Source organism: Leopardus geoffroyi, chromosome D4 (genome assembly GCF_018350155.1).
Source record: "Leopardus geoffroyi isolate Oge1 chromosome D4, O.geoffroyi_Oge1_pat1.0, whole genome shotgun sequence".
Lineage (NCBI taxonomy): Eukaryota > Metazoa > Chordata > Mammalia > Carnivora > Felidae > Leopardus > Leopardus geoffroyi.
The window spans coordinates 93970992-93998436 of record NC_059342.1 but is presented as its reverse complement, the minus strand read 5'-3'; the positions used below and the strand labels follow the sequence as shown (position 1 = coordinate 93998436).

Below are 27445 nucleotides of genomic sequence, written 5' to 3'. Positions count from 1 at the left end.
GTGTAACCTTTGATATATGCGTGTATCCGTTACGGGGAGTATGGTTGGGTTTTATTTGTAAAATAGATATTGGTATCGCAATACCTTGGCTTAATAATAAAACAATAATATGTTAATATATAAAATGTTAATACGTTGTTAAATAATAACATAACAGTATTACAGTAAGTACTATAAATACACAGTATCTCACACTGAGCAAAAATAGTTATGATTAAAAGTTGGTTGTGGGGGTACCTGGCTGGCTCAGTCAGTGGAGCGTGTGACTCTTAATCTTGGGGTCATAACTTTGAGCCCACGTTGGGTATACAGATGACTTAAAAATAAAATCTTAAAAATAAAAAAAATTTTTTCTTCTAATGTTTAGTTTTGAGAGAGAGCACAAGTGGGGTAGGGGCAGGGAGACAGTCACAGAATCCAGAGCAGGCTCTGAGCTGTCAGCACAGAGCCTGATGCAGGGCTGGAACTCATGAGCTGTGAGATCATGACCTGAGCTGAAATCAGGCACTTAACCAACTGAGCCAGCTAGGCGCCCCCCCTCCCCCAAATTTTTTTAATTTAAAAAACAAAATAAAAGTTGGTTGTGGGTCACAGGAGAGCATGAAAGCACAGTGACTTTGTGCTCCAGTGGGTTTATCTACCAGGGTCTGTATTCCTCAGGCTTCAAGGAGAGCTCAGCCGGCCTTCAGTGAGTGCATATGGACCCACGGGCCCAGGCTGGTCCTTAGTGTCCTCAGTCTTCCCTCCATTTGTAGGGGGCACAGCAGGTGCAACCTCAGACCTGAGGATGGCATGTGACCGTGCCAGGGTCCTTCTCCATGCAGAAGAACGCCTTGGGAGCTCTGTGGCCAGCAAGGTGGGTGGGGACCCTCTTTCCCCTCTCTGGCTTTGGTGCTCCTTGGCTGTAGTGTGTCCTGCGGGGACCCTTCCCCTGCCACACCCCTCTGATCATGCTGCCTCTGTTCTTCTCAAGTCCAAGAAGAACGTGATTGTTGCAGACACTCCCTCTGCGGTCTTCCACTACTCAAAGACTAACTTAGATGAGACTGTCTCCAGCAGGAAGACAGATGCTATCTTCAGAGCCGCCAAGAAGGACCTGCTCACCCTGATGAAGCTGGATGTAAGTGGCCACCCTCCTGCCCTGTCTCTGGCTTGGGTGAGCATGGAGACATGTGCAGTCTCTGGTGGGACAGGTGGGTGATGACTCCTGCACATTGTCCTAAAGACCCACGCCTTTGGGGCAGTGTGTCCCAGGATGGAGTTATTGTGCTGGTGGCTTCGCAGACCCTCTCCCTGGCACTTTCTCAGTACATCCTTGCCCTCCTCCGCAGGCTGTGAGTCCTGTGTGCTCTGCAAACTTTGGATGCCATCTAAGGGTTAAAGAGTTGTGAATACCTTGTATACAGAAGAGAGTGGGTGCCATGGAGCCACCACATAAGGGACCAAACTACTGGTCCCGAAACCAGCTGTGTGCCCTCAGTGGCTGCAACCCCCTGCTCCCCGGGAAGACCACTGCCTTGCGCCTGTGTGTGGACTTGACGTGCGCGACTCCTCCTGTGTGTCCTCTGGGCCTACTGACACTTGCTCAGCTTTGTGCCTGTGACTTGCCCACACGATTGTCAGTCCTGGAGGCCCCATCACTGCTGTCTCTGGCTCGGGCCAGCATGGGAATGTGCTGTGAATATCTATCTCTCATATCACAGCACATCCGTGCTGTGGAGGGACACACACTCATGTGTCTGTGTCCCAGGGGGTATATATCACCACTTGCCCAGATCAGTGGCAAGGGCTTCTGTGACCCTGCATGCATGACAGCAGTCGGGATTTTCAGACTTTTCCATTTCAGACAAATAAGGCACAATGAACATGACTTTTAATTTTTCTTATTTTATTATTTTTTAAGATTTTATTTTTGGGGGCACCCGGGAGGTTTGGTCGGTTAAACATCCAGCTTTTGATCTCAGCTCAGATCTTGATCTTAGGGTCGTGAGTTCAAGCCCCATGTTGGGCTCCACACTGGGCATGGAACCTACTTAAAAAAAAAAATGCTTATTCTGTACCTATTGATATGACCATGTGGTTTGTTTTTTTTGTTTGTTTTTTTTTTTTTTTTGGTCTGTTGACGGGATGAATTACATTGAACTGATTTTTTATTTTTTTTTTTAAACCTGTTTTTTAATGTTTATTTTATTTTTGAAGGAGAGAGAGAGACAGGGTGTGAGTGGGGGAGACACACACACACACACACACACACACACACAGAACCCGAAGCAGGCTCCAGGCTCTGAGCTGTCAGCACAGAGTCCAACATGGGGCTCGAACTCACAAACCGCGAGATCATGACCTGAGCCACAGTTGGACACTCAACCGACTGAGCCACCCAGGCGCCCCCCATTAATTGATTTTTCAAGTGTTGGACCAGCCTTGCATACTTGGGACAGATCCCACTTGTTTGTTGCGTATAATTCTTATGTTGTTGGATTTGATTTGCTAATGCTTTGTTGAGAAATTTTGCATCTGTGTTCATGAGAGATACAGGTCTATAGTTTTATTGTATTGTCTTTGTCTGGTTTTGGTGTTTGGGAAATGCTGGCCTCATAGAATAAGCTAAGAATTCCCTCTGCTTCAATTTTCTGAAAGAGATTGTAGAGAATTAGTGTAATTTCTTCCTTAAATATCTGCCAGAATCTACCAGTGAACCTATCTGGGCCTGGTGCATTCTGTTTTGGAAAGTTATTAATTGCTGACTCAATTTCTTAATAGATATAGGCTTATTCAGGTAGTCTCTTGTGTGAATTTTGGTGGATTGTGTCTTTCAAGGAATAGGCTCATTTCATCTAGGTTATTAAATTGTTGAACATAGATTGTTCATAGTATTCCTATATTATCCTTTTACTTTGCTGGTTATCTGTAGTGATGTCCCTTCTTTCATTTCTGATAGTAATAATTTGTGTTCTCTTTCTTTTTTTTCTTAGTCGGCTATAGGCTTATCAATTTTGTTGATTTTTTCAAAGAATTGGCTTTTGATTTTGTTGATTCTCCCTATTGATTTCCTGTTCTCAATTTTATTGATTTCTGCCCTAATTTTTTATTAAAAAAATTTTTTTTAACATTTATTTATTTTTGAGAGACAGAGAGAGGCAGAGTATGAGCAGGGGAAGGGCAGAGAGAGAGGGAGACACAGAATTTGAAGCAAGCTCCAGGCTCCGAGCTGTCAGCACAGAGCCCAACGCGGGGCTCAGACCCACACACCGCGAGGTCATGTTCTAGCCGAAGTCAGATGCTTAACTGAGCCACCCAGGCGCCCCTGCTCTAATTTTTATTATTTCTTTTCTTCTGCCTACTTCTAATTTACCTTTTTCCCCTTATTTTATTTTATTTTATTATTATATTTTTAATGTTTATTTATTTTTGAGAGAGAGACAGAGTGTGAGCAGGGGAGGGGCAGAGAGAGAGAGACACACACAGAATCTAAAGCAGGCTCCAGGCTCCAAGCTGTCAGCACAGAGTCCAGTGCAGAACTCAGACTCATGGATCACAAGATCATGACCTGAGCGGAAGTTGCCACCCAGGAGCCCCTCCCCTAGTTTTATAAGGTGGAAGCTTAGATTATTGATATTGGATCTTTTCTGATTTATGCAATCAGTGCTATAAGTTTCTGTCTAAATGCTGCTTTTGCTGGATCCCACAAATTTTGAGTTGTGTTTTCATTTTCATTTAGTTAAAAATTTGTTTAAAATTTCTCTTGAGGGCGCCTGCATGCCTCAGCTGGTTGAGCATCCAACTTCAGCTCAGGTCATGATCTCACGGTTCGTGAGTTCAAGTCCCACATTGGGCTCTGTGCTGACAGCTTGGATCCTGGAGCCTGCTTTGGATTCTGTGTCTCCCTCGCTCTCTGCCCCTCTTCTGCTTGCTCTCTGTCTCTTTCAAAAATAAACAAACATTAAAAACAATTTTTTAAATAAAATTTCTCTTGAGATTTCTTATTTAACCCATGTGTTGTTTAGAAATGTGTTGTTTAGGGGCATTTGGGTAGCTCAGGTCATGATTTCATGGTCGGGCTCCATGCTGACCGTGGAGCCTGCTTAAGGCTGTCTTCTGTCCCTCTCCCTCAGCCCCTCCCCTGCTCTTGCCCGTGAGCACGCACTCTCTCTCAAAAAAAAAGAGGTGTGTTGTGTAATTTCCAAGTATTTTTGGCTCTTCCAGTTATCTTTCTGTTACGATTTCTCACTTAATTCTATTGTGCTCTGAGAGCAGACTCTGCATCATTTGTATTTCCTTAAATTTATGAAGATGTGGTTTATCCCCAAGGTATAGGCTATCTTTGTGAATGTTCCATGTGGGAAGACTGTATTCTGCTTTTTTGTATGAAGTAATATAGATGATAAATTATGCCCATTTGTTGGATGATTCTGTTGAGCTCAGCCGCGTCTTTACGGATTTTCTGCTAGCCGGGTCTGCATTTCTGGCAGAGAGGGCTGAGTCTCCATCTATAATAGTGGATTTGTCTGTTTCTCCTGCGGTTCTGTTTGTGTCTCATGCACTTTAACGTTCTGTTGTTAGGTGCGCACCTCATGTATAGGGTTGGTACGCCTTCAAGAATTGACCCCTTTAGAGGCACCAGGGTGGCTCAATTGGTTAAAGCAGATTGCTTTTGCCTCAGGTCATGATCTCACAATGTGATTTCAAGCCCCACATTGGGCTCTGTGCTGACAGTGCAGAGTCTGCGTGGGGTTCTCTCTCTCCCTCTCTCTGCCTCTCCCCATCTCTTGCTGTCTCTGTTTCTCTCAAATAAATAAACTTAAAAAAAATTGACCCCTTTATCATTGAGAAATGTCCATCATTTTCCCTGGTAATCTTCCTTCTGAGAAGTCTGCTTCATCCTCTGAAATCAGTATAGCTGATTCTGCTTTGTTTTGTTTTCTCTATTCATCTACTTTTAATCCATGTGTGTCTTTACACTTAAAGTGGTTTTTTTTTTAAGTTTATTTATTTTTGACACAGAGAGAGAGCGAGCATGAGCTAAGGAGGGGCAGAGAGAGAGAGAGAGAGAGAGAGAGAGAGACAGAATCTGAAGCAGGCTCCAGGCTCTGAGCTGTCAGCACAGAGCCCGATGTGGGTCTCGAACTCACGAACCGTGAGACCATGACCTGGGCCGAAGTCAAACGCTTAACCAACTGAGCCACCCAGGTGCCCCTAAAGTGGATTTCTTGTAAACAACATATAGTTGGGTCTTGTTTTTGTAGTTAGTCTGACAACCTTTGTCTTTTTTTTTTTTTTCTGCCTTCCCCCTAGTTTATTTTTTTAAATGAATTAGTTAATTTTTAATTTACATCAAAGTTAGTTAGCTTATAGTGCAATAATGATTTCGGGAGTAGATACCAATGATTCATCTCCTACGTATAACTCCCAGTGCTCATGCCAACAGGTGTTTTCCTTCATGCCCCTTACCCATTTAGCCCCTCTGCCCATCTGCCCACCCACAACCCCTCCCACAACCCTCAGTTTGTTCTCTGTATTTAAGAGTATCTTATGTTTTGTCCCCCCTCCTTATTTTTATTTTTGCTTCCTTTCCTTTATGTTCATCTGTTTTGTATCTCAAATTCCTCATCTGAGTGAAGTCATATGATATTTGTCTTTTCTGACTGGCTCATTTCACTTAGCATAATACTCTCTAGTTCCATCCACGTAGCTGCAAATGGCAAGCTTTCGTTCTTTTTGATTGCCGAGTAATACTCCATCGTGTATATATACCACATCTTTATCCATTCATCTGTCAATGGACATTTGGGCTCTTTCCATACTTTGGCTATTGTCGATAGCACTTCTATAAACATAGGGGTGCATGTGCCCCTTTGAAACAGCACACCTGTATCCCTTGGATAAATACCTAGTAGGGCAATTTCTGGGTCATAGGATAGTTCTATTTTTAGTTTTTTTTTTAATTTTTTTTTTTTAATGTTTTGTTTATTTTTGAGACAGAGAGAGACAGAGCATGAACCGGGAAGGGGCAGAGAGAGAGGGAGACACAGAATCCGAAGCAGGCTCCAGGCTCTGAGCTGTCAGCACAGAGCCCAATGCGGGGCTCGAACTCACAAACAGCGAGATCATGACCTGAGCCAAAGTCGGACACTTAACCAACTGAGCCATCCAGGCGCCCCTATTTTTAGTTTTTTGAGGAACCTCCAGACTGTTTTCCAGAGTGGCTGCACCAGCTTGCGTTGCCACCAACAGTGCAAAAGAGAGTCTCTTTCTCCGCATCCTCGCCAACATCTGTTGTTGCCTGAGTTGTTAATGTGAGCCATTCTGACAGGTGTGAGGTGGTATGTCCTTGTGGTTTTGATGTGTATTTCCCTGATGATGAGTGATGTCGAGCATTTTTTCATGTCGGTTGACCATCTGGATGTCTTCTTTGGAGAAGTAACTATTCATGTCTTTTGCCCATTTCTTCACTGGATTATTTGTTTTTTGGGTGTTGAGTTTGATAAGTTCTTTACAGATTTTGGATACTAACCCTTTATCTGATATATCATTTACAAATATCTTCTCCCATTCCGTCAGTTGCCTTTTAGTTTTGCTGATTGTTTCCTTCGCTGTGCAAAAGCATTTTATTTTGATGAGGTCCCAATAGTTCCTTTCTGCTTTTGTTTCCCTTGTCTCCGGAGATGTGTTGAGTAAGAAGTTGCCGCGGCCGAGGTCAAAGAGGTTTTTGCCTGCTTTCTCCTCTAGATTTTGATGGCTTCCTGTCTTAATTTTAGGCCTTTCATCCATTTTGAGTTTATTTTTGTGTCTGGTGTAAGAAAGTGGTCCAGGTTCATTTTTCTGCATGTTGCTGTCCAGTTTTCCCAGCACCACTTGCTGAGGGGATTGTCTTTATTCCATTGGATGTTCTTTCCTGCTTTGTCAAAGATTAGTCAGCCATACGTTTGTGGGTCCATTTATGGATTCTGCATTCTGTTCCAGTGTCTGAGTGTCTGTTTTTGTGCCAACAACCTTTGTCTTTTAATTGGTGCATTCAGACCGTTGATGTGTAAATGATTACTGATAGAGTTGTGTTATTACCTACCACATTGTTTACTGTTTCCTATTTGTTGCCCTCATTTTTCTTGTTTTTTGCTTTTTGTGATTATTATGCGTTTTGTATCATCTGTTTTTCCTCCTTTTTTGGCTTATCTGTTTTATATTTCTTTTTTACTTTTTTAGTGGTTGCCCTAAACTTGCAGTATATATTTGCATTTAACCCTAGTCTACTTTCAAATTACCCTGACATCATAAGAAATATATATATTGGTCTCTGGCCCCGGCTTCTGACAGCTTCCGAGTTCTCCTTTTAAACACGATACTGCCTTGTAGAGTGTGAGAGCTTAGAACCAGGTAGCCCTAACTGGCCACCACTTGGAGCATCATGGGATGCATAACCAGGTACATTGTTGCTATTGCTGTTACCATTTTGAAGAGATTTACCTGTTAGATCAATTAAGAATAAGAAGTATGAGGGGCGCCTGGGTGGCTCAGTCGGTTAAGCGTCCGACTTCAACTCAGGTCACGATCTCGCGGTCCGTGAGTTCGAGCCCCGCGTCGGGCTCTGGGCTGATGGCTCGGAGCCTGGAGCCTGTTTCCGATTCTGTGTCTCCCTCTCTCTCTGCCCCTCCCCCGTTCATGCTCTGTCTCTCTCTGTCCCAAAAATAAAAATAAACGTTGAAAAAAAAAATTTTTTTTTTTAAAAATAAATAAAAAAAAAAGTAAATAAACATTAAACAATTTTTTTTATCTTACAAAAAAAAAGAATAAGAACAATAAAAGTTTCTATTTTCCCTTCGCTTCCGTGTCTTCTCCAGCGCTCTTTTCATCATGTCGGTCCGAGGTTCTGACCTGTATCGTTTTCCTTCCTCCGAAGAACTCCTTTCAACATGTCTCCAGGCAGGTCTGCTGGCAGGAGTCCCCCTGTGCGCGACAGGCAGCGTCTCCATCAGCCCCTCATGTCTGAAGGGCAATTCCAGTGGGTGCAGAATTCCAGGTTTTCTCTGGTGTTTTCTCTCAACACTTTCAATATTTGACTTACTTTTGTCTTGCTCATGTTCATTTCCGAGAAGTTAGACGTAATTCTTTGTTCCTCCGTAGCTCAGGTCTTTCTTCTCTCCAGCTTCTTTTCTTTTTTTTCCTCCAAGTTTGTTTATTTATTTATTTTGAGAGAGAGACAGGGTGAGCGAACTGGAGACAGAGAGAGAGGGAGAGAGAGAGAATCCCAATCCCTGACACGGGCTCAAACCCACAAACTGTGAGATCGTGACCTGACCTGAAACCAAGAGTTGGACACTAAACTGACTGAGACCCCCAGGCACCTCTTCCCTCCCACTGCTTTCAGGACCCTCGTTTGTCTTGGCCCTTCTGCGCTTGGAAATGATCTGTATGCCTGGGTGTGGTGTTCTCTGACTTCCTGGTCTGTGGTTTGGTGTCTGACATTCATTTGGGGGAATTCTCAGTCATTATTGTTTCAGTTATTTCTTTTGTGTCTTTCTCTCTTCCTCCTCCTCCTCCTAGCCTTCCCTTCACATGTGTGTCACACCTTTGTCGTCTCACAGCCCTTGGGGATCCTGTTCTGTGTTGACAGTTTTGCTTGTTTGCTTGAGTTTCACTTTCGGAGTTTCTGTTGCTGTGTCCTTAAGTGTCAAGATTCTTTGCTCAGTGAGTCCAGTCTGCTAATGAGCCCATCAGAGGGCTCCTTTCTGCCATACTGTCTTTATCTCCAGCTTTTCTCTTTGGTTCTCGAGATTTCTCCCTCTGTGCTCACACTGCCCATGTGTTCTCGCGTGCCGCCTACTTGATCCACAGAGCCCTTAGCGTATATTAACCGCAGTTGTTTAAAATTCTACTCTGATAATTCCAACACCTCTGCCAGGTCTGAGTCTGGTTCTGATGCTGCTCTGTCTCTTCAGACTGTGTTTTTGCCTTTGCGTGTGCCTCGTGGTTTTTTCTTTTAATTTTTTTTTTTTTCAACGTTTATTTATTTTTGGGACAGAGAGAGACAGAGCATGAACGGGGGAGGGGCCGAGAGAGAGGGAAGCACAGAATCGGAAACAGGCTCCAGGCTCTGAGCCATCAGCCCAGAGCCCGACGCGGGGCTCGAACTCCCGGACCGCGAGATCGTGACCTGGCTGAAGTCGGACGCTTAACCGACTGCGCCACCCAGGCGCCCCCCTCGTGGTTTGTTCTTGATGGCTGGATGTGATGTCCCGCATCAGAGGAGCTGCAGTCTCCCTCTGCTCCCCTGGCAGATGCAGGAGGTGCAGCTGGGCTGGTTTTCTCCCTTCTCAGCCCCATAGCTGCTGCCACTGCAGCCCAGCCTGGCGGGGTGTGGGGCCTGGGCTCTAATCTGTGGCTTCCTGCCTGGCTTCGGGGGCACGGCAACCCCCCCACCCCCCGCCCCAGGCCTGCTTTCTAGGCTTCTGAGAAAGCACAGGGGGTCAAGGCCTGCCACAGTGCACCTGCACCTTCTCTGCGCAGGCTCCAGGGAGCCTCTGGCTGGAAGAGGGGAAGGGGGTGTCTTCCTCACTTGGGAAGTCAGCACAAGGCCTAGCAAGGCCACCCTGACTCCGCACCCCAGCATCTCGTTCATACCAGAGAGTAGCTGTGCTGCCACCTGACCTTACAGTAACCGTGTGCACCTTTGAAAAGATTGATGGTTTTCAGTTGCTGCTTTTAATAACTTTTATTATATTAAAGGTATAATTAATGATAAAAGAGAAGGAACTCTTGTCAGTAGTTCTTGAGTGATATAGGGAGGGGTGGGGAGGGGAAGGGAGGGGAGGGCCATGGGTCCCGTGTGGTCTGTGTTCAGTGGGGCCTGTGCCTCTGCGTTGGAGTCTCCCAGTGCGTCTCAGGGTCACCCCCAACCCTTTAGGGAACACAAGATGGCTGACGTGGGCTGGGGCTGGGCACTCCCCTTCCTCTGGCCAGCTAAGCCCTGATGAAGCCCCAGCAGGTCAGGCTGTGCTGAAGCAGTTTCCCCTGCGGGCAGGCTTGTGAAGAGCACATAAGCCTCTGGAGTATTTTACAATATCCTGTCCCTCCCGCTACTGGAGGCCTAAAGGCATTTAGGGCACTCTTCTCCGGTATTTCCTATGAGAGCCCAGCTGGGCTCCTGGAGGTCAAGTTCACAAGGCAAGGGGGCTCCATGTCTGATGTCTGAAGTCCTGTGCCGACGGTACCAGTGTGATGCGGGTGGCTGTGCAGGGTCCGCCTTGGCAGCCGTCCTCAGACAGTGTCCGTGCTCTCTTGTGTTGGTACTTGCATTCCTATTTTCAGGACACCTCGCTCTTGGATGGCCGGGTGACGCTTCTCCATGTTCCGGGAGGCACGGTGGTGTCGAGGCAGGGAGACCAGGTGAGCAAAAGGCCATGGTCGGAGGGAGTGGCCACCAGGGCTGCCCAGTGCTGTAGCCAGTGCTGGACAGGATGCAGGGTCTGTTGTCACTGTTCCTGAGGGCGCTCTTCCCCTGGGGCTTGTGGAGGTGTCTGCAGCCATGTCGTGAATCACTGAGCCCGCCCTGTTTGTGGGGGTGGGTGCGTGTGCACACTCACAGACGCGCACGTGCTTGCATATGTGTGAGGGTCATTACTGAGCTCCTAGGTGCAGAGGACATGCTTTTGTTTTCTCAATTCCTAAGTCCAAATACAGATGAAAAAATACATTTTTCTAAATAAATGAACCTAATTTCTGATTCTGAAAGCCTTGTTGTGCTGGGCAGGCAGGGATCATCTCCATGGCATCTGCCCTCCTGGGAGCTCGTCTCTGTTGCTGCTGGGTGGTCTGGGTGTCCCTCTTTGTAGGAGTTGGGTCTTCTGTGGTCCCTGCACCAGCATGCCGGAAGGTGTTTTGTTTAGTGTGCTCTTAGAGCAGCTTTGGTGAAACAGGTGTTTTTTGCTGGGAGAGCAGACCAAGCATGGGCCCTCCACCCTTGTGCCCGTGTACCTGCTGGAGCGTCACTACACGGGCCCAGGTGACCACAGCCGGCTGAAGACCCAGGGGCAGGACTTGGGGGACAGAGCTCCTAGGCAGCACGAGCCTGTGCCCAGGAACAGTGACATGAGACAGCACAGGCAGAGGAGAAGCATGCAGTTCCTGGGCCGCCCCCTGGCCCTGCCGCGCAAAGCCCCCATGGTGCTGCTGCGCTGACTGCCTGGACCCAGGGGTCTCCAGCCCATACCCCTTGTTTGGTTAGGACGTGAACATCCTCTTTGTGGTCTCGGGGCTGCTGCATGTGTACCAGCGGAAGATCGACAGCGAGGAGGACACCTGCCTATTCGTGGTGCGCCCGGGGGAGATGGTGGGCCAGCTGGCAGTGCTCACGGGAGAGCCCCTCATCTTCACCATCAAGGCCAACAGGGACTGCAGCTTTCTCTCCATCTCCAAGGCCCACTTCTACGAGTGAGTCCCCGCTGGGCCTCGACCTGCCACGTGAGGCCAGGCCGGCCTGGGTTGCTCCTGTGCGGGTGGCTGTTGTGGGGCCCACGTCAGGCACCTCTCGGGGCCCTGCCTCTAGCCCTACTCACACCCAAGGAGACAGGAGTTCCAGGGAGAAAGGTGAGGTCAGTGGGGTGAAGTAGCAGGAAGGGCTTGTTACCCTGTGGGGTGGCCACCATGCCCCCTGCCTCTGGAGGCCCGGAGAGCTTCGGGTCCTCTTCAGGAAGACAGTCCAGATCATCCATAAGCCTGGACCTAGACCCTTGTCCACCCCGTCCAGCCCCTCCAGGCCCAGAGGTGTCCTCAGCCTGCTGAGGGAGCCTGATCGTCACCCCTGTGTGCGTGTGTGTTGTGGGCTCACGGTGTGTGTTGTAGGCAGCTCCCGCCCTGCACAGATCGTCTGACTCATGTCCTGAGAGAGCTCATCTAACCCTGGGCCTTTATGTACTAAATTCACGGCTCCCACCAAACTCCCCTCCTGGCCCCGTGTCGGCCTGATGTGCTGACCACCCCCTGCAGTGCCTCAGGGGCTTCCTCAGTCATTGTCCGAAACCAAACTGCCGATTTCCCCCCAGTTTTCTCCTGCTCCCATTTTTCTCTTCTCTGTAACTTGTGACTCTATCTGCCGCTTGCTCGGGCAGAGTTTTGGAGTTGCCCCAGCCTGCTGCCCCTGAGCTAACCATGCCCTTGCTGCTCCTTCTAGAAGCCTTCGCAGTACAGGGGACACCCTGCTGCTGCCCTCGTCCCCAGCAGCCGGTTCACACACGGCGACCAGGTTATTGGGTCTGTTGTGTTCCTGCCGGCCAGAGCCTGCCAATTACTCTGTCACGCCCAGAATCGACCCAGAGCGTTCCCAAGGTCCTGCGTGGCCGCTGCCCTCTGACCTTTCAGGCTCACCCTCACTCTTGTGCCCCCACTCAGCCCTTTTTCCACACCCACTCTGGTCTTCATGGCACTTTGCATCCCACTGCTGGGGTGAGACGTCAAATGAGGCCTGTACTCGGAGCACATCTGTGGGGGCGATGGCAGCTGGCAGGGGCCTCCACAGACTCTCCCAAAGCTGCTGGCGGCTGCGGGGCGTGCGCAGACCACATCGGAGCAGGTGGCTGAGTGGTTGCTGAGCTCTGTCCTAGCCCTGGGCCTGTGTCCCTGTCACCTGCTACGTGGCATCACCATTTGATAAGTGTGGGTACAGGTCTCGCCAGCTCCAAGTGCTGTGGCCTGGAGGGAAGGGGGTAGCACCGGAAGGGTTGGCTGTAGGCCTTGCTGGAGCAGGAGTGACTCTGGGCGGGCTTGGCAGAATCATGCGGAAGCAGCCAACGGTGGTCCTGGGCGTGGCGCACACCGTCGTCAAGCGGGTGTCCTCCTTCGTGCGGCAGATCGACTTCGCGCTGGACTGGATGGAGGTGGAGGCCGGGCGCGCAGTGTACAGGTGGGGCCCGTAGGCATGCAGGTCTGTCACCTGCAGTGTCTCCACTGGGAAGACCAACTCCTCCGGCTCTGCTCCCTGAGGTCCCCACACCCATGTGCTTCCTGGCCCTCCTCCCACGGCGTGCGTGCGCACACACTCAGACACGCACACACACACGCTTTTTCATGGGCATCTTTCCCTCTCAACGTATGCAAATGCAGGCTCTCCTTTAAGATGGCCCAGCAGATGGGAGGTTAGCACAGCCTGTGTGAAGGTGCTCGTGTGCTGAGCGTCTGGCCTCTTAGCTCCACGTCGCAGCAGCAGCTGTGTCCAGAGTTTCACACAGACACGGGCTGTTGCTATCTGGTTTTTATGGTATTGAAAATTAAAATGGGGGCGCCTGGGTGGCGCAGTCGGTTAAGCGTCCGACTTCAGCCAGGTCACGATCTCGCGGTCCGTGAGTTCGAGCCCCGCGTCGGGCTCTGGGCTGATGGCTCGGAGCCTGGAGCCTGTTTCCGATTCTGTGTCTCCCTCTCTCTCTGCCCCTCCCCCGTTCGTGCTCTGTCTCTCTCTGTCCCAAAAATAAATAAATGTTGAAAAAAAAATTAAAATGAACAACATTTAAAATATTTATGTATTTTTTGATGTATTTATTGAAGTTTATTTGAGAGGGAGAACGTGAGCGGGGAAGGGGCAGAGAGAGAGAGAAAGACAGAATCCCAAGCAGACTCCACGCCGTCAGCGCAGAGCCTAACACAGGGGCTCAAACTCGCGAACGGTACTGCCAGACCATGACCTGAGCCGAAATCAAGAGTCAGATGCTTAACCAACTGAGCTGCCCAAGCGCCCCGAATGATTATTTGCTTAAAAATCACAATAAGCCCTTTATATGTTAGCGTATGTATTTTTGATGGAAAATAACTGTATTTTCCCAACCAAAAAAAATTTAGTGAGATTATATTTTTTTAATTAATTGGTTTATTTGCCACCTCAAATGGTAGAGGGCTTCCCGACCTTGCCCCATCTGCTCCATCGGTCTCTGTCCCCGCAGGCAGGGAGACAGGTCAGACTGCACCTACATCGTCCTCAGTGGCAGGCTACGCTCTGTGATCCGCAAGGATGATGGCAAAAAGCGCCTGGCGGGGGAGTATGGCCGCGGAGACCTCATCGGTGTGGTAGGGCCAGATTCCCTGTCCCCACCAGGCCCTGCTCCAGGGTGACTCCTGGCTCCTTACCTGGGTGTGGGGAGGGGGCCCTCCAAGTGACCTCATGTGGGGCATGCCTTTCCTGGGGGCCGGCGTGCTCGCTCTCACCCAGGCTGCAGCACCAGGGCTTGGAACGGTCATCCCTGAAGGTCTCCAGAGAGGACAGCTGGCCGGGTGGAGCTGGGAGCCCCTCTGAGAACCTTGTGTAGGATGAGGCCCTGCGGGATGCCCGGCCCCTTTGGCCTCAGGCAGGTTCCAGTACTGCTGGACACTCACCCTGTCCCAGGCTGTCACTGACGCTCCTCCAGCACTTCAGGGGTGGCTGGACGAGCCCCTTTTCCTCCTGTTTCCCGCCTGTGTGCTGCACTGCAGAAGGGCCACCACGTGCTCTGCCTGTGGTTGCGTTCAGAGTGTGGCTGGCTGGGCCTACAGGGCTGGAGGGCGTGAGCACCTCCCCAGCTTCTCTTCCTCAGGTGGAGACGCTCACCCACCAGGCCAGGGCGACCACAGTGCATGCCGTTCGGGACTCAGAGCTGGCCAAGCTTCCAGCGGGAGCCCTGACATCCATCAAGCGCAGGTACCCGCAGGTAAGCACTCCTGTTCCGGGCTGCCTTAGGAAAGCAGGACATCCAGACCATGAACTCGGGATTACTAGACACTGGGCTGCGTCCTTCTGAGTACCAGAGTGGGTACAGATCGAAGTGACCTGAAGCAGGCTCGTTGCCCATTTTCAAGGAGGTGTCAGTATGGACCAGCACGTGGGGATAAGGGCCTTGGGGCAGGTGGCTTGGGTGTTGCCAGGAGGTGGGAGGGGTACACGGGAACTCAACGAGTGAAGCCACCTGGCGCCTCCCACAAGATGAGCCACGTCACAGGTGATACTGAAAACCAGTGAGGGATCTCACGACAGGCAGGCACAGGCGTGATGCAAGTGTGGTTTTCGCGGTGGGGGCTTTCTTGCTGTGCTTCTTGGGAAAAGTGGACTCGGACTTTGGACAAGGCAGATTCAGGCTTGGGCGAGTGGCCATTGGTCCAGGCAGTGGACGGAGGGGAGTCTGTTCTGCTCCTGGGGCGGATGGAATGGCTGGTTTTCGTCTCCCTGCTTAGAAGCGGTAAGTGTGCGGCCTGGGAAATGGGAGGGCCTCGGACCCGGGGGTTTGGAGGAGGATCGGGAGCAGAGCCGCTGCAGGAGGAAGAGATGGCCTGTTCTTTCCTCATCAGCGCCTTGTGCGCGTTTCGTGCAGACATCTCTGCTCTGGAACAGAGCAAGTTTATTTTACAAAGTTATTTTCACTTTAGCACCAAAACTTGATAAAAATGCAGAAAACTTTCAGTCATTTCTCTTAGTGCTACAAATACTCTAAATGTGAGCAAATCACCTATAAAAAATATGTATTTGATTAGGGCCTGTTTAAGGAATGTTAGCCTAATGTTGAGAAACTATTAAAATGTAATTAATTATGGGAAAAAGCCAAAAGGAAGTCTTCCCCTTATGATTATATCAGGGCTTTTGACAAAATTCAGCCACGGGTAGTAAACCCTCTAAATAAAATGGAAGTGAAGAAACTTTTATTCCAGAACACCCAAGTCCAAAACAAGATAGGCCCCTCGTCACCTGACGGAAAAGGTTGAAAAAAATGAAACAATTGGCCTAAGTTTGGGATGGAGTAAAAGTTGGATTTGCAGCAAACAGGTATCTTGTTTGTGGAAAAGTGGAGGGTTTACAAGGTGGGCTGGAGCAAGTGAGTTGAGACCAGCACAGCCACATGAGGAACTGTGTGCATGTGTGGGGCCCACGCAGCCCAGGGCAGCCTCCTGGTTCCAGCAGCTGAGAGCACCTAGGACGTGGCCCTGCTGTGTCCTACGTGGGATAGGGTGAGTCTTTCCCAGTTGGAAACGAGGGAATGGATGTCTTTCTGTGAACAGTTTAGGGTGCCTTCCCTGGGGAAGCAGCCGGGGGCCACCTGCCCAGCAGGACCTTTTCCTGTGGGCACCCAGAGCTGGCTGGGGGAGGCACTGCACCCCCTTGGCATGCCACTGTATATTCTGGCTCCGTTTAGATAGTTCGTAATCTTTTACTGTCATCTTTCATTTGGCTGTTCGTGTCCCAGATTTGGTCTCTGGGGACCCCTTAGTCCTGTTGTGCCATGTGCATTTCTGCCCCGGAGCCCTTGGTCACTCTGCTGGAGCTCCCAGGGTCTTCCCTTTCCGTGCCAGCCTCTCCCTCTCCAGCAGTGAGAACATCTGCTTCTGTCTTGAGCTGTTTGTTTAGGAGTGTGTGCAGCTCCTCCCTCGAGGACCCCCCACCACCGCAGAGCATTACCCCACACCAAGCCGCTGCCCACCCCCCCAGTGCTTCTACTTCCCCCTGCACCTGCCCGCGGCTGACGCCCGCATCTTCCCTCCTTCAGCACTTATGCAAGCCCGTGATCTGTGGGAGGATCTGGGCTCAAGTCTGAGGGCCTTGATCTAAGCACCAGGAGACCCCTGTGAATGGCAGAACAGCGGTGGTGGTGGCCAGGGCCAGTACGTGTGCCACCAGCGGCCACGCGATCACTGGGAGCAAGGGGGAGCCAGCTGCTTCCTGTTCTGCAGGGCTGCTCCCTGGTGGGCCCATAGAAAGACCCTCTGCTCACACCCACTCCCCTGGGGGCCCACAGACTTCACCCATGTGCAGCAGCTCCCAGGAGCTCGTGGTGCGTCCCGATGCTTCTCCATCACACGCTGGCTGCTACTGGGCTGACTACCACCGTGTGTGCTCTCCCATAGGCACTGGCCTGGCCTAGATCCCGGGCTTGCTTGCTTGGTGCCCTCCAACACAGGGGACCACTGGCCACTCGGCCCCGTGGGGCAGCTGCTGCCAGCACGCCACCCACCACCATCCTCTCTGCGTCTGTGCTTGGATTTTGTGTAAACAAAGTGTGTTCCGTACGGCTTCTGTTGCCCGGTGTGGTGTCTGAGGTCTGTGTCCTGTTGACATGTACTTTTTGCTGCAAAGCAGTGTCCCACCCCGCGCCAGGGTTCACTCATCTGTCCTGTTGATGGATATTTGGTTGTTCCCAGCTTGAGGCTGTTCTGGAAATATTTTCACGGCACGTGTTTCGTTTCTCTTCGGAACCACTTGACACTGGCATTGCCAGGTCAGAGGGTAGACATATGTTGGATGTGGTTGCCCGTGTGGTTGTACCAGTTCATGGCCCCAGCAGCACGCAGCCTGTCACCAGGCGTCAGCACTTGGTGGCTGCACTCGTTCGTTCCACAGGAAATGGCTCTCCTTGTGCTTAGAATTTCCCTGATGACCAGAGATGTTGAGCACCTTTTCGTATGCTCATGGGCTTATTTTGAACCTTTTCCGCTTGCTGTAGAAATGATCACTTTTTAAATTAGCCTTAATGAGAATTATTATAAATTTGTAACTGTGATAATTATACCATGTGTATGTTTTTAAAGGCTCTTTTAGAGATACAAATATTAATGGACAAAATGCTGTGTTTGGGATTGGCTTCAAACCTTTTCAGGTGTGTGTGTGAACTGATTGTGGCTGAGTGATGGAGGGTGGGGTTCGCCCTTGTGTATCGTGAAATTTTCCACAATAATGTGTGGTTTTAAAATTAGCTCCAAGTAACAGTTTGTTGCTAGATTACTTATATACAAACCAGACTCCTTTTTAGTTTCTCTTTTGGACCACTGCTCAAACTGTTTTTTGTCTCACGCCTTAAAATGTGGACAGTTTCACTTGCCTCGTGCATGAGTCTTTGACTCCAGCATCGTGGGGGTGAGAGAGGCTCTCTGAGTTGGTTTTCCAGGGCTGTTGGTTACTGGAGCCTAAGGTCTCAGCCGGCTCCTTCCAGGGGCAGGCCCAGAGCTCAGGGCTGTAGATGGTCAGAAAGCAAACCAGAGGCTGAGGCCTGGAGAGGCAGAGGACAGCAGACAGGCAGCATCCAAGGGACCTCATCAGTGTCTTCAGCTTGCTTTCTGATATAATTTAGGTTTTACTGAAGCTGACAGCAGCTTCTCTTTACACAGTGGCCCTGGACTGCATCTAGGAGCTACAGTGGTAGGCCGCCTGCATAGTATAAACCCTAGCAATGAAAACATCTGACTTTATATGAAAGTATGTATGAGTAAATTGTAAATATCTTGGCATTCCAACCTTAAATACTTTGTCTGTAACATTTAGCATTAATGTAGCCATGTAATACTTCCTGGATGTCATGTCATACTCATCCCGTGTCCTGCCCAGGTCTGGCCCGCTCAGGAGCACACAGTGAGCCCTTGGCTCTATGGAAGCCCTTCCTGGCCTGCCTGTGGAGGTGGCTGTGGCTTTCTCTGGTGCTCTCGTGCCCTGGAAGTAAAAGGAGACTCTGGGACAGGCTCCAGGTTACAGGGCATGTGCCCCTCACACCTGCTGCCTGCAGTGGACTCTAGGAAGGCACCCTATAGAGTTAGGTCCTACCTGCAGGTGACCAGCCAGCCAACCACACTACCCACAGCCCACAGCCCAGAGGGGTTTACAGAAGTAGTGATTTTGAAAATGTGGATCCAAGGTGCTTCGCTTCTTGGTTTAAATGTGTGGCCTCCTTTCTTTCTCTGCCCCCAGGTTGTGACTCGGCTGATTCATCTCTTGGGTGAGAAGATTCTGGGCAGCCTCCAACAGGGAACTGCTTCTGGTATGTCCTTGGGCCTGGCTCCTGGGAGCCCTGCCTACCTCACTGGAGCCCTGCCTGGAGGGAGTGGGGGAAGCGAGGGGAGAAGGGGTGGCAGGAGGGGTGTGGTGGCCAGGGTGGGGCAGCTCTGAGCTGGTGGGGAAGGCGCTGGGGTTTGCTGATATGGGTACTGGCAGCAGGCAGCATGGTAGGGAAGCCCTGGGGCCTCCCCTGTGTTTTGGCCACTGGATGGCACGGATCTGAACCCAGCACTGGGGCAGGTACTTGAGGGAGTCTGGCCTGTCTGAGCAGGTGAAACAATTCTCTGATGCTGGGACTTTTCCTGCCAGCTTATGTGTTCTGTTCTGGTTCTAATTCTGAGAACGTGCGCTTTTAAATACTTGCTAGATCCCCTGTCCTGTTCAACAGCAACTGGTTCCTCCTCACTATTTTGGGACCACCTGCTGCCCCCTTGGCCTGCAGCCTCTCTGCCAGAGCCCCCTCATCAGACCCCTGCACCCACCTGGCCACCCCAGTGCCCTCTGCTCCTCAGCTCCCCTTTCCCACTTCACTTGAATCCCCTGACTCACCCCACACCTCCCTAGCTCTGTCTCCTGTGCCAGGACTATGTCCTCCCCCCGCCCCCCACCCGGTGCAGTGACCTGGGCACAGTACTGCATCTTGTGGAAGGATGGAGGTGCACAAATGTGCTGGGGGGGACAGCCGAGCAGGGTGGGGCCACCCGAGTCCAGCACAGCTCATCTCCACCAACTGCATCTGCCAAGACCCTATTTCCAATGCGGTCCCACTGCACGGTCCAGGGTGGACACAGGAGGCGTGTGTCTGTCTGTCTCCCCTCCAAGCACCTGTACAGTTAGGTGGGAAGCAGGTTTCCTGTAGGAGGCACATAGTTGGGTTCTGTGTTTGTCACCCCTTCTGACAGCTTCTTTTTATTTGTGTGTAGACCGTCTGCCTTTAATACATTTACTCACATTAGGATTTATACCTGTCATTTTATTATTTGTTCTCTGCTCTCCCCTCTCATTGTTTTGTTACTTGGATGCCTCCTTCTGTCTTCTTTTGAGCTCCTTCAGCCTTTTTAAGTAATCCGTTCCTATTCATCGGTCGTGGTTCTGGGGTGCGACCTCATACCACATCTTCAGCGGTTGCTGTGGGCTTGCGGTTCCCGCCCCTTCCCGTCCGGTCATCTAGTACCAACACGCTGTCCCTGAGGGTGGGCTGCAGGGGCCTCACCTCCGCTCCGGTCCCATCATTCTCCCTTGTTCTGCACACGTTGAAGCCCCTCACGTGGTGTTGTAATTTTGGCTTTCAGCCGTCAAACATGATCTTGAAGCTCGAGAGGAGAATCATCTAGAATATTTCCCACTCTGTCACTCTTCATCCTGGTGTCCCTTCCCTTCTGTCTGAAGAAGTGCCTTTCGTGATGGTCCTTTCAGGGCAGGTCTGCTGGCTGCGTACTCTCGCAGCTTCCCTTCGTCTTGAGACCCTCTTTCACCTTCATCCTGAAGGCTGGTTTGCTGGATGTGCCACCGTGCTGACGGCCCCTGGGGGCTGTGCCGTCCTCCGGCCGCCACGGCTTCTGCTGCGAAGCCCAGACGTGACTTGTTCCCACATCTCTACACCATCCTTTCTCTCTGGCTGTGTTCAAGCCTTTGTCTTTGTCCTTAATTTTTAGAAACCAAATGCTCATCTTCTTGAATCTACGGATTTGTATCTTTTACCAGACTTGGAAGGTTTTCAGTCTTTCTTTCTTCGAATGTTCTTTCAGCTCTTTACTCTTTCTGCTCTTCCGGAAATCCACAGACACAAATGCTAGACCTTCTGTTATTGTCCCAGAGGTCTCTTGGGCATGGTGGGTTTTTTTTCCTTCTTCCAGTGTTCAGATTGAATAGTTTCTTGTGATCTTTCCTCAAGGTCATTGGCTCTTTCCTCTGTCTTCCTGATTCTGCTTTTAAGCCCATCCAGAGAGTTTTTTATTTCAGTCATTATATTTCTGCATCAGTGTTACCGGTCGTGATTGCTGTTTGTAGCTGGTTGTGATCACTGCTTTATCATCCTTGTCAAGTAATTCCAAATTCCATGACATGTTGTCACTTTTGTCTGTTGATGTTGCAGGTGAGATTTTTCCTGGCTTTTGGTAAACCTGGTTATTTTGGATTATATCCTGTATTTTGGGCGTGATGTCATGACACGCTGGTTCTCATTTAAATCTTCTGTTATAACAGACTGTCGGCGTGCTTATGTTCGCAGAGCACGTCCTGGCCCTGACAGTTTGAATGTTAATTTAATTCTCCGGGCCTTTGCGCTGTTACTGCGGTCTGCCCTACTCGTGTGCTCCCCAGAGCCACTGTGGAGGCAGGCTGGCTGCTGTTCTGTACTATATTCTGTTCTCAGAGCCTCTGCTGTGCGATTCTGGCTGGTTTTGTGCGTAGGCCACTTGGCGGTGAGCCCAGGACTTCACGCTAGGTTTAGAGATTTCCTTCTCCACCCCTCTTCTCTCTGTGATTTCCCCACTCTGGTGGGCGTGCACCCCTACTTGCCAGTGCAGGGTGTGGAGAGTTGGAGGGCTCCAGCCCACTGTGTGTGTAGCCCCAGGCAGGTGTTTGCTTAGTGCCAGGGGCCCTGGGAAATATCCCTGGAGGCAGCACCTGGCTGGGAGGGATGGATGGACCCTGCCTGGCTGGGGAGGTGGGGAGCGGCAGGGACGCCACAGCTTTGGTGGCGCTGGTGAGGTGGTTCCCAGGGGTCCGGGACCCAGCCAGTGGGCCCTGCTCTCTGCACCCTTCTCAGCCTCCTTGTAACTGTTGGGGCAGGCAGGTGGGGCATCCTGCTCATCTCCCTTTCAGCCGGAACCAGGACCTCCCAGTGCCTCAGGTGGAGGCAGAGAAGGCCACGCAAAGCTAGCGAGAGGGTCCCCTTTGGTTTCGCCTCAGACAGAGGATGCTGATGTCAGAGGTTGCTGGGAAAGACACAGAGGAGGGGGCTTCCCAGAGGAGAAGCTTCAGGGAAACTGGCACAAAGGGGCCTCTCTGCCACCCTGTGTGCAAACAGTGACCAGCTCGCAGCCCTTGTGTTTCCCTGCCCCAGATTAGCTCTGAGCCGCCCCCTCTCTCTGCTGTCCTACATCCCCTCGCTCTGGCTTCTGGGTCAGGCCGTGCCAGGACCCACACTCCACTGCTCAAGAACCACCACTCCTCACCCGGGGCAAGATGAGCAGAGTCAGAAATGGACTCTGTTTTGGAGGAGCTGGGCCCTCTGGTGTGGCCTGTGCAGACGCTTGGCTGTGCACGTCAGGGGTCGGGGCGTGGCAGGCAGCTGGCTGGGCAACAAGCAGTCAGGGAGCCAGCAAGAGAGCCCTCGGCGTGTCTAGTCTATGGGAGACCAGAGTCTGCCTGGGATGTGGCTGGCGGGAGGGAGAGGCTGCCCCCTTGGCTGCCTCCGTGAAAATAGGAGGTGCCGTTGGCCGTGTAGTGACTGTTGTTGGAAATAAACTTCCAGAGACCCTCTGACTAATGACCTTGTGGGTCAGCACATCTGCTGCCTCCTTCCCTGCCGCTGCGGGGGCCCCAGGGAGGCACGTCTGGAGGACAGAGAGTCCGTGGCCTCAGGGACCTGAAGTTCTACCTACACTGACTTGTCCCCCCCACCGCTGCCCCCAGTCGATCTTACTGCAGGAGGTGGGCCTCACGTGGCAGAGCATTTTAACTCCGGGCCTCCTGCTTTCTCCTGTGTGCTGTGTCTGTCTTCTCAGTCTCCTCTGAGGCTCGTGTGTGTGAAACGCAAGGTGCTCGCGGTGTGGTCTGGTACTCCAGCGGAGAGGTAGGGTGGTCCTCGGGTGGGCAGGAGAAGCTCGGACTGTGCGGGCCTGGAGCAAGCCCTGGTGCCCCTTCCTCTCTCCCAGGCCCCCGTGCCCTGGTGCCATCTAGAAACAATTAGGCACACCTCCAGACTGCCCGGGAGCCGCCCAGCCCCTCAGGCCTGCTCACGACCTGTTTTGCAGGTCACCAGTTTGGGCTACACACTGCAGGCCGCAAGTGGGACTCGGGGAACCCTGCCAGCAACCTCTCCACGGTGGCGGTCATGCCTGTGTCGGAGGACGTGCCCCTCACCGCCTTTGCCCTGGAGCTCAAGCACGCCCTCGGTGCCATCGGTGAGTCCTGCCCGAGGCTACCTGGGATCTGCTCAAGCCCTCCTCTCCTTACTTCTTGGTCCTTCTGGTTCCTTCTGCAAGTGCAGTTAGTGTCGTCCTCACCGCTAAGCCTTGGGCGGGGGGCGCGGGGAGGGGGTGCTCGGGAGAGGACAGGAGCGGAAGAGCATCCACCAGGAGTTTTCTGAGGGTCTTGATGGCAGACGCTGTGTCACGGGAGCCTGGGTCACCCGCCCCTTGCAGCTGCTCCTCCAGCAGGGTTGGGGGCTCCCTGTGCGGCTGCAGGAGCTGGCTGACAGCGTGGAAAATGCCCTCAGTTGAGGTCAGGGAGCTTGGGGTAGTGTTTCCAGATTGCTGACAGCTGTTAAACTTTAGAATTCAAAAACAAGGAGTTGAAATTCCTGAGAACTCTTAGGAACTCCCCAAATCATGAAGTGTTATGTATTCTTAACACTTTATTTATAAGTTTTCATATAATTGTGAGTAACTATAGTAATAGTAAATCGATTTTCTGTGATATGGTAATGCTGAAAATTTCAGGGGTTGTCTTTATTTTTTTTAATTATTTTTAAATTTAAATTTTATTTTTGAAAGAACACAAGCGGGGTTGGGCAGGGGCGCAGAGAGAGATGGGGACAGAGGATCTGAGGTGGGTTCTGAGCTGTCACCACAGAGCCCGACACAGGGCTTGAAATCATGAACTGTGAGATCATGGCCTGAGCTAAAGTCGGATGCTTAACCCACTGAGCCACCCAGGTGCCCCGGGGTTGTCTTTTAAAGAATGACATGAGAGGCGCAGTCGGTTAAGCGTCCGACTTCAGCCAGGTCACGATCTCGCGGTCCGTGAGTTCGAGCCCCGCGTCGGGCTCTGGGCTGATGGCTCGGAGCCTGGAGCCTGTTTCCGATTCTGTGTCTCCCTCTCTCTCTGCCCCTCCCCCGTTCATGCTCTGTCTCTCTCTGTCCCAAAAATAAATAAACGTTGAAAAAAAGAAAATTTAAAGAATGACATGAGAATAAATGCAGTGAGCATTAGATCACTGTCATGAAACAACGTGATAAAGGTGTATGTTTTAATACCACGTGCAAAGGTTCTCTACTTGATGTAGACATTTGATAATAGAAAGCATTAAATAAATACCAAATAAAAAAGATTACTAAAGTTGGAAGATTCTACTATAAGTACTTAAAACTTATTCTGAAGACAAAATTCTAAAATACAGAAGGCATTCATTGCCATGTCAGTCTTGATCTTTGTTTCGTAACAAATACTCCAGATGTGGGGAATCCCATTCATCTCCTGTTGGCGTTGCACACATTGTCCGGGGCACACAGAGCATCTCCAAGTTGTATAGCAGGGATGTCTTGCTTTCCTAAAAGCTTATTCCCTTTCTTAAGAACAAAAACAAAAACAAAAACAAAAACAAAAACTTTATTTTGTAATAATTACAGATTCCGAGGAAGTCGCGGATAGTAGAGAGGACCATGTACCATTCCCCCAGGTTATGTAACTGTCGCACCCAGTCAGGATAAGGAGATAGACATTTGTGGGGTCTGTGGGCCTTCAGGTGTCACTGGTTGTGACATGTGTATGCATGGGTGCATGTGCTCTGTGCCACTGTGGCTCCCATGTGTTCCTGCTGCCACCTCCAGGTACAGACCCCTCCCGCCCCCTGCTGCCCCTCCAGGTACAGACACCCCCACACCCCTCCAGATAGACTCTCACCAACACCATCCCCTGCCCTTCCAGGTACAGACCCCCGCCCCTTGCCCCTCCACAGCTCTGCTCTGGCAGCTTCTGTTGTTTCATCATTCTGAGAGTATCATAAAAATGGAGTCCTACGCAGATGACCTTTGGATACTGGCTCTCTAGGCTCAGATGGTGCCACCTGTCAGTAGTTTGCTCCCTTTCACTGTGGAGAGATAGCCTGAATGTACTTGGTTGCTTCACCTGTTGAAGGATATTTGGGTTTCTTCTGGTTTGGGGGTTTTGTGAATAAAGCCCTGTGACCTTTAGTGTCAAGGATTTTGTATACTTGTGAGTTTCCATTTCTCTGGAAAGACGTCTCGGCATGTGGTGAGTGTGATAGATGTGTGTGCAGTCCTGAAGAGCTGCTGACCCTTCTAGAAGGCTGCTCTTCCTCGTCCTTGCCAGCCCTGGGAGCTGCCGTTGGTTTTTATTTCTGCTGCTCTGATGGGTGGGTAGCGAGAGCACACCACGGTTTCCGTTTGGGTTCTCTAGTGGTTCGCGACCCTCAGTGTCTCTTATGCTTCCTTACCATGTGTGGGTCCTCTCTGCTCAAGTATCTGTTCATAACTTCGTATCTTTTGCTCCTTTTTGAGTGAGTTGTTTATTTTCTTACTGTTGAGTTTTGAGAATTCTTTTGAATGTTTATTTATTTTTGAGAGAGAGAAAGACAGAGCACAAGCAGGGGAGGGGCAGAGAGAGAGGGAGACACAGAATCTGAAGCAGGCTCCAGGCTCTGAGCTGTCAGCACAGAGCCCAACATGGGGCTTGAACTGAGGAACCGTGAGATCATGACCTGAGCCCTAAGCAGGACGCTTAACCAACTGAGCCACCCAGGTGCCCTAAGTTTTGAGAATTCTTTATGTACGCCAGATATGGGTCCTTTGCTGGGCCTGTGGTTCGCAGATGCGCTGCTCCCTCCTCTGCTGCCTTCTCTGCTTTCACAGGCAGAACTGGCAATTTTGATGAAGTCCAGTTTATCAGTGTTTTTCCTTTATGGACTATGTTTTCAGTATCATGTCTAAAAATTCTGCACCTAGCCCTAGGGCCTAGATTCTCTCCTGTGTCTTTTCAAAAGTCTTGAAGTTGGGGCACCTAGGTGGCTCAGTCAGTTAAGCATCGACTTGATCTCAGCTCGGGTCATGATATCATGGTCTGTGGGTTCGAGCCCCGTGTCTGGCTCTGTGCTGACAGCATGGAGCCTGCTTGGGATTCTGTCTCTCTGCTTCTATCCCCCTCGTGCTCTCTGTCTCTCTCTCTCTCTCAAAAATAAATAAATAAACTTAAAAAAAAAACCAAAAGGCCTACAAAAGTTTTACGTTTAAATTTATGATCTGTTTTGGAGCTAATTTTTGTAAAAGGTGTGAAGTTTAGGTAGAGGTTTAATTTTTTGCTTATGGATATCCAGTTGCCCCACCATCATTTATTGAAAAACTCCATTCTTCCATTGAGTGGTCTTGGCACCCTCCTGAAAATCATTTTATCCATGTGAGGGTTCGTTTCTGGGCCATTCTGTCTTCACGCCAGCACCGCGCTGTGTTGATTACGGTAGCTCTGTAGTAGGTTTTGAAGTCAGGAAGTGTGCTTTGTTCCTTTTTTATTTTTCCTTTGACAGAAAGAGAGGGCATAAGTGAGTGAGGGGCAGAGAGAGAGAGAGAGAGTGCAAGTGAGTGAGGGGCAGAGAGACAGAGAGAAAGAGAGAAGTGAGGCTTGAACTCACTCGATGTGGGGCTCAAACTCAGGAACCGTGAAATCACGATCTGAGTGGAAGTCAGATGCTTAACACACCTGAGCCACGCAGGTGGCCTCCAGCTGTGTTCTTTTGCAGGGTTGTTTTGGCCGTTCAGGGGTCCCTTGAGATCCGTAGGAGTTTCAGGACGTGCTTTTCTATTTCTGTGAGAAACTCGTTGGGATTCTGACAGGGATTGCGCTGGATCTGTGGTTCACTCTGGGCGGTACTGGCATTGTGACAATATTCACTCGTCCAACCCATGAACACAGGACATGTTCCCATGTTCGTAAGTCAATTCTTTAATCTCTTTCAGCAATGTTTTGTGGTTTTCAGTGTACAAGTTTAAGTTTATTCCTAATATTTTACTTAAAAAAATTTTTTTTAACATTTATTTAATTTTGAGAGACAGAATATAAATGGGGGACAGGGCAGAGAGAGAGGGACACACAGAATCCAAGGCAGGCTCCAGGCTCTGAGCTGTCAGCACAGAGCCCAATGTGGGGCTCGAACTCATGAACTGTGAAATCATGACCTGAGCCAAAGTTGGACACTTAACCAACTGAGCCACCCAGGTGCCCAGTGTTTTACTCTTTTTGATCCTGTTGTAAATGGAATTGTTTTCTTAACCTCTTCCTTAACCTCTGTCACTGTATAGGAAGAGAACTGACTTTTGTGTGTTGTTTTTGTGTCCTGCTGCTTCTCTTATTAGTTGTAACGGTTTTGGGTGGACTTTTTAGGATGTTCTACATATAAGATCATGTTGTTTCTGAGCTAAGATAACGTTACCTGTTCTTTTCCAATTTTGATGTCTTTTATATCTTTTTTTTCACCTAACTGCTCTGGCTGGGACTTCCAGCACAACGTTGAATGGAAGTGGTGAGAGCGGTCGCCCTTTCTTGTTCCTGGTCTTAGGGGAAAGCTTTCTCATGCCACTGGTGTGATGTCAGCTCAGGTTTATATGTATGGCCTTTAATGTACTGAGGAAGTTTCTTTCCATTAATAGTTGTTTTTTTATTTTTTTAAGATTTTACTTTTGAGTAATCTCTACACCCAACGTGGGGCTTGAACACACAACC

The 27445-nt window shown here is 50.2% G+C and overlaps 1 protein-coding gene across 7 annotated transcripts in view; it reads left to right on the top strand.

The window, feature by feature from the left end:
• The window catches only part of PNPLA7 (patatin like phospholipase domain containing 7), a 64216-nt gene that overhangs the window by 16644 nt on the left and 20127 nt on the right, over positions 1-27445 (top strand). For all 7 annotated transcript variants that reach the window (XM_045468882.1, XM_045468883.1, XM_045468880.1 and 4 more), the window contains 9 exons: positions 756-856; positions 974-1120; positions 10306-10383; positions 11222-11427; positions 12764-12895; positions 13926-14049; positions 14553-14666; positions 18680-18749; positions 22747-22896. In XM_045468882.1, the coding sequence (XP_045324838.1) occupies positions 756-856; positions 974-1120; positions 10306-10383; positions 11222-11427; positions 12764-12895; positions 13926-14049; positions 14553-14666; positions 18680-18749; positions 22747-22896 (1122 nt within the window). The remainder of the gene's footprint in view (positions 1-755; positions 857-973; positions 1121-10305; positions 10384-11221; positions 11428-12763; positions 12896-13925; positions 14050-14552; positions 14667-18679; positions 18750-22746; positions 22897-27445) is intronic.